The sequence below is a fragment of the Oryzias melastigma genome, linkage group LG21 (assembly GCF_002922805.2).
Source record: "Oryzias melastigma strain HK-1 linkage group LG21, ASM292280v2, whole genome shotgun sequence".
NCBI classification, from domain to species: Eukaryota; Metazoa; Chordata; class Actinopteri; order Beloniformes; family Adrianichthyidae; genus Oryzias; species Oryzias melastigma.
In genome coordinates this window covers 17,232,628-17,239,674 of record NC_050532.1, presented here as the reverse complement: position 1 = coordinate 17,239,674, position 7,047 = coordinate 17,232,628, and the positions used below count along the sequence as shown (strand labels likewise).

Genomic DNA, 7,047 nt, shown 5'->3' with positions numbered 1-7,047 from the left:
CATCCCTTGTGGACTGAAAGTGGACACTGAACTTGAGACTTTCAAACTATCAGGACAGTATAATAAATGGGGGAGGGGTTTGATGTATTAAAAAGATATGAATATTAAAAAAAATCCCTTGAGTAAAAAAGTTTCTGTAAAGTTTCAAACAAGGGATCATTATGTACATTTTTATCTAATATCCAGTTCGGGTTGAAGTATATTATCTGATCGAGCCTATCTACCTACTTAACATTAAATTAAATTTCATATCGTACAAAATCTTGCAATGTGTACATACATATACATATATATATATATATAAAATGGCATTTGGGAAGCTCTTTAAATTGTGTTTTATTTTTCCCCTTAAAGAGTTATCCTAATTAAGATGAAGGATTAAATCTGCTAAATCTTAAACTGATCCTTGCATCACATACTAATATGAAGCACATTATTTCAAGAATATTTCATCAAATTGGTATAGAAAACAGAGGAAAAAGTATCTATTTTTTAATTCTATACACCTTTTGGAATTCTGTTACTGTTGCTAAATAAAGACAGTAGAATATCCTATTGAAAAAAAAAAAAGAAGAAGAAAGAATATAATATGCGGGCCAATTAAAAAAATGGAAAACTTGGCAACTCCAGCAGAGTTTCAAAAACTTTCATAAAAAGAAATGTGTTTCTCATTGTGCTTTCACAAGCCAAAAAAAAAAAAAAAACTAGGAGAGCTGCTGGTGTTGATCGTGCAGCAGTAATAAAAAAGTCAGGTATTCGTGTGGAAGCCAAACTGATGACCACATAAAACGCCAACTGTACCGCAGTCATGCAGGAGCCAGTCCATGCCAGTCACACCTGAGCTAAAAATACGCCTCGCCTCAGACGGCGGTAAATCCCCATGCTGTTTACAAAAGAGACTTTTTATAAATTATTTACCTTTTTCTTTTAGAAAGCACCAACAACACAAACTCTAGAGTTTGTGCTGTGCTTGATGAAACGACCTCACCTTGTCAAATCGACATATCAGCAATATGACATTTTCGTCATTTATACATAACACTGCAGCACTCCAGCTACCTCCCCAGTGACCTAAAAATGCATAAATTATTGACATAAAAATGCTTTTATAAGTTGTATAACCCGTAATGTATTTTGACTCGTAAGCCAGCAAAGTTGGAGGAACATACTTTAGTTTTCCGAAGGGATTCAAAATGCATTTATTTTTTTTTTTGTTTACAACAAATATTTCTGCTTTTCAAATCATTCATTTAAATGGAATTTAAAGTAAAAGGAAACTCCTGGTCATGAAAGAGAAGTTTTAAATGACAATTGTTTAAATTATTTTTAATTTTAAGAATAAAAAGTATTTGCAAGTTTGAACTCTAAATAAATCTGTAAAAACATGTTAAGTGCAAGTCAGAGAGAGATAAATCTAAATATCATTAAAAAAGCAAAGTTCTGCACCTCATTCATAAAGTTATTTAACAACCTCTTAATTTCTCAGGAGTTTGGAAGATAAAATGTCTAAAAAAAAACTAATTTGTATCCTAGCAATTTTTAGTATAAATTCATTGTAGTGCATTTAGATTTTTTCCCTCTTGATCAAGAACAGTGAAAATAAAAACAACAAAGTCACGATGATTTGATCTAATCTATTTCTTCAATCTTTTAGTCCACTCACGGTTACTAGAATAAAAGCACAGGACACAAACTATGGAGGAATAAATCAGGAGGAATCACTTGGACGGCTTACCTCAAAATTATATTCCCACTTGCCAACATACTATATGAAATGAGAGAAAACAAGAGGAGACACAGCTGCTGGGTGTAAATTACAACAACCCCTGTGCTGCTTCAAAATAAAAGCATGGAGAAAAAAAAGGAAAAAGGAAGACACACACAGCACCATCTTCTGGCAGGAAGGAGGTACTGACAAATCCACACAAAATCTCCTCATGAATCACAATGTTTCATCTGGCATTTCTCTGGAAGTCAGCCGTCATAGCAGAAGCACCTGCAGCAACAGTCTCCCGCTGGTGTTTTTGGTTGAACTTACCTCAGCGTCATACTCGAACATCTGGTTGCCCTTCATGTGGTGACACTTGAGCATCACTACGGGTCCGTTGAGGCGGGAAACATCCAGACAGAGATCATCTGTGCGGATTTCTTTGTCCGCTGTGTATGAGAACACCTGGAATAAACAACATTTTTATTTGATTGACAGCTTTTATGTTGCAAAAATTAAAAAATGCATTGTTAATATGGCTTTCTGATTGCTGTTGAATGTGTAAAAGGCTAAGAATTAAGTTTATAATGCTTTACTTTCTTATTTTCTTCTTTTGCAGGATGAAGTGTGTCTAAGATCAATGATAACTTAATGACTGTGGGGCAAAAACTGACAAAAATAAATACATAGGATGTCTTTGTTTCTTTGTTCTGCTCATGTGATTATAAAAATGTCCTTTTTTCAAAAAAAAAAAAAAAAACGTCTGGTATGGAACACTCCTTTAATGTTTTAGGCAAAACTACAACTTTTTACATCTTACGAACAGAAGGACATGAAGAAAATGTGCTTAACGTCTCACAAGCCTCTCTCTTCGCCCTCACAGGATTTTCACTCATTCCTCCTGCAGCATATTTATAGTCCTGTGAGATTCTTGAGCTGTCTTATTTGCTCTTCTTCTTTGTCTGTCAACAGAGGGTGGATGTTTGGGTGGAGGGAGCACCACAAACCCATCCATTTGGGCAAACTGTTCCCTAATTTTTTTTCTTTAGGACTATTATGCTGTTTTGGAATGTTGTCACTTCTAAACCCATAAGCTAAAAATTCTATATAACTTGAGTCTGCACGACTTGCTCCGGAAATTCCACAGGAGTGTGCAGATGTTTATTTTTAGGCTTAATATTTACATTTTCATGTGAGGGCTGCAGGAGGATTTTCTTCAAAAGGTAGCTGACATTTACGCAGGTGCATCTCTTCCCTGAATGGTGCATCACCAAACCCAGAGACGGGTAAGTCTTCAAGGTGTTCTGTTCGATTTATACAAAATCTACAGGAACTTCTCAGAGGAATTTCTGGATTTATATTTAGAATTTCATCATAAGATTGCTGGATAAAAATGAAAAAAAACACCTTTACTGACACAAAATTCAGTTATTTTAATATTAACAGACATTGTTTTTAAGGTTCGGTTGGGAGATGATGATACATTCTATTATTATTATCGTTTAGAACGACGTTTCTGACTTCTGAGTGTTCATCAAATATAAGTTGTGATGATTACAGTTCCACCTGGTCTCTTACCTGGTTCCCTCCCATGCCATGACAGTTGAAGAAGCCCACTTTCTCGTTCTCCTTCCTTCCCATGTTGTCCACACATTGATTGGTCTCCACATTTCTGATCTTCAGACAGTAAAGACATTATTAGGATTTTTTTTTTCCCAAATGAAACATTACTTTGAAATGAGCTTGCAAAAATGACAGAGTATTAGGGCCACCAAAATGAAAAACACTAATATTACAAGTTTTTTTCATGCAAATTTAAGACTTTAAATCTCATAATTCAAGAGAAAAACCTAGTAAATTTACGAGACTAAAAGTCATAGGTTTACAAAAAAAATGTCATATGACTTTGTAGTCATAAGTATACGTCTTTATATTATTAATTTAACAGTTAAAAGACTTTCTTTCCATAAATTAATGAAAATTAAAGTTGTAATAAAAAAAATGGTTGTAAACTGGCCCTAATACTCAGTCGAAAATAACAGCAAATGTACTTTGTGAAAATCTCAAAATGTTCAAGGCTTAAAATGTTCATTTTCTTTGATACTTTAATCTTGTTCTGCCTTTTGTCCATAAGTTTTGTTAATGTTTTGTTATTTTAAAGATGTTTTATATTTTCAGGTTTTGAATGAGGCTATATGCTAACGCTGCATGTCTAAAGTCTCCACTGCTTCCCAAAGCCAGTTGAGTAAAGTCCATCACTGGAAAATAACTAATAAAGGAAAGTTAACTTATCATGCAAACTTTATTTTTTTATTAGACTTCTAAAAATGATTGTATTTTTGCTAAACATGATCCGTTTTTGCTTTTTCCCTTCTGTTATCCTCCATCATGTCAACTCTAAGTTGACAAAATGCACACACGGGTTTTATCTCCCCCACCCAGCACGCACAGTATAGCTGTGCAAATATGCCAGAGGAGTCAATATTGAGTGGGTGAGCACTCGTGCAGTGCTTTATCATACTGTACATGCTGGCTGCGAACGAGGGGGCATGTTTGCCTCCATCTTGTTTAGTCAAGCAATCTCTGAACCCTCAGACTGAGCTTTCCCGTCCATCTCTCCACAGCATTCCCTTTCTGTGGACGGCCAACGCAGAAAAGCAGCGCTGAAAAAGTACACGGCATAGTGAGAAAAAGGAGGCAAGAGCGTTCATACTTCACCAAGAGAGTAATATCTTCTGGGGATCTGTGAGTCGGGGTAGATGTTCTCCAAGTACCAAGAAAAGGGTTTGCACTTCAAGGCCTCGCGGAGGGCTTTCCGGGAGGAGACGTCTCCGTAGTCCACCCGCATCACGCCTGCAGGTGAGATTGGAAGTCAGGGTTCTGTCAGAGCGGTTTCGATTTTCTTGCAGCACCAACATCAAACACTGGAGGGCCCCTTTGCACAAACACTTTTACAATCCCTCTGGAAAATAAGGGATAAGTCATTGATCAGAGGTTTTCTGTTAAGCAATCAAACATAAACCGATCCACACACACAGCAAATGTGCCACAAAGAAAACACACAAGTGCAACATCTGCGGCCTATTGTGCGATGTATGCATGATGTATGTAAGTAAGGTCAAAAGAAAGTGCAGCTTTGATGAGACTGAAGATGGGGAAAGGATTACACAGTAACTGGGCACAGACACTTACAAACACATTAGGCAGATGGTTTCTCCCTGGAGTGCCTCTCCAGAGCTCATGGCTTGCATGTAGATAGATGCAGGGTGGTAATTTATCATGAAAGAGCGTGATTGCGATGAGAGAACGAGCATGATTAAAAAAAAAAAAACTTTCCAGCAATGAATGACCTGCAACACTTCACAGTATAAACCCATCAAAGGCCGACAACACAAAGTAAACACCACTTTCTGTGAAAACCCACAAAGCCTCAACCCGAGAGATGGAAATGTTAAGTTGGTGATTAAAGACAATGAGATGAAGGACACTTTTCCCCCCGCTGGATCTGCCTCTCTGTAGGGTCGGAGCTTCACACGTCACAGGGACTTAATATCCTTTTTGATCGTGGCATGCTTTGTGTGATCTGAGCCAGAAGGAGGGAGATGCACAACTTGAATGGCTCTACGCCACCCTGAGATCAGACTTCGCAGTTTACTAAGATCCTCTGAGCCAAAAAGCGAGCAGAGCAGATCATCCTCCCTGATGTCCCGGAGGAACAAAAAAAAAAATCATTGTGGGACCACAATACGCAGAAAAATAAAAAATAATAAAACCCCTCATCCATCACTCCCTCTGGCTGTGTCTGTGGAGAGAACCTCCTGAATGAGAGGAAGAGAAGGTCACAATTCACGCCGGAAGATGTGCAGATTCACAAAAGATATCTTATAATGTAGGTTTTCTGGAGATTTCCGGAAAAGCGCTCTGTGCTAAAGGGTAATCACATCACTGAGTCGACAGATGGAGGGGCGCTCAGCTCTCAAGCGGCGCAGCTTTGTTGCTTTTGTTTTTCCACGGTTTCGAACTTTGTTGGGAACAAAAACCAGCTTCCAAGGACAAATTCCTTCAGTTAAGTTTGGAAAAGCCCAACAACTGAACTTTAGCTTCTCCTCTTTGAGAGCAATAGAATGTCATTATGAAAGTAAAAAGGGATTCATGAATTATTGAATGAATAAAAAGATACAAGAGAAGAAAGAATAACAACCGATCAGGACTTTTTGAATTGAATTTTGATTTTTTGAAAATAGATAAAATCTATATACAGCTTCCTTTGCACTTCTCAATTATCTATAAAACATTAAAATGTTGATAAAAACTAGTAGGATAGTAAGACTTGAGCGATGAGCTGTTCTCTACCTGGAGATATGATGTAGAAGAAATCTTTGAACTCGTCCATCCAAACTTCCGCCAGCCGTCTGTTGTTCTTGTTGATGACCTGACCCGTTCCTCCAGGGAAGCTGTAGGGGGTGGCTTTGCGGAAAACGTGCCCCACGTGTGAGCATGTCACGATTTCCAGGGAGCCACCACACTGCCAGATCTATAGACACACGAGGAGAAAGAAAAATGCTGAAATAGGTTTCCTTCACCATTTGGAACCGATGGACGCTCTTTGATCAGCGTAATAAAACTACATCTAAAATAAACTTTTTCTAATATTATAAGATTAACATTTTTTGAATTAAAGAGAGACTATGACAAGTATTTGTAGTTTTTGGATAAAAGCAATCTTTTATTTTATTAAATGAAAGAAGATGAACGTGGATCTGATGGCGGAGCAGAGGACCCGCAGTAAGGGGCGGGGCAGAATGGAGCCGTCTGCTTTTAGAAATCCAACAACGAGGAAACCGATCATTTTATTTTCCACAAAAACAAGAATCGGTGTTGTCTAAAAATTGCGGAAACTCTGCGAAAGTCCCGCCCGCCGATGTCGTGGGAGGGGAGCAGTTCAGAGTGGACAGACACGCCTCCATCTGAGAGCAGATTCCAGCCGAGCAGACTTGAAATCTAGCTGGAATCAAACTTCTCAAAAAAAACTATTTTATTATTTTTCCCCAAACATATCAAGGAAAATTTATGAGGAAAAAAATTTTTTTTTGGCATTTTTATTCAAAAACATGTTGATTAGTTTGTTAACACAACTTGTTTTTATTGTTTTCATCAAATTACACCTAAAACTTTGCATTGTGAGTTGTAAGAAAAGTTTGTTAAACATTTTTGGGGTTTCCACAGCAAAATTAATCTCTTTTTTCCACTGAATTTTCTGCTTCTGCATGATTTTATGTGTATTGTGTGAATACAACATGGAAAAAAGATCAAATAAACGTAGTGTTACATAGGTGAGG

At 37.3% G+C, this 7,047-nt stretch overlaps 1 protein-coding gene across 1 annotated transcript in view; it reads right to left on the bottom strand.

The window, feature by feature from the left end:
* Nucleotides 1-7,047, bottom strand: part of galnt13 (UDP-N-acetyl-alpha-D-galactosamine:polypeptide N-acetylgalactosaminyltransferase 13) — a 44,604-nt gene that overhangs the window by 13,438 nt on the left and 24,119 nt on the right. The window contains exons 8-11 of the mRNA XM_024286992.2: nt 6,062-6,242; nt 4,422-4,561; nt 3,287-3,385; nt 2,039-2,173 (exon numbers count right to left, since the gene is read on the bottom strand). Of these exons, the coding sequence (XP_024142760.1) occupies nt 2,039-2,173; nt 3,287-3,385; nt 4,422-4,561; nt 6,062-6,242 (555 nt within the window). The remainder of the gene's footprint in view (nt 1-2,038; nt 2,174-3,286; nt 3,386-4,421; nt 4,562-6,061; nt 6,243-7,047) is intronic.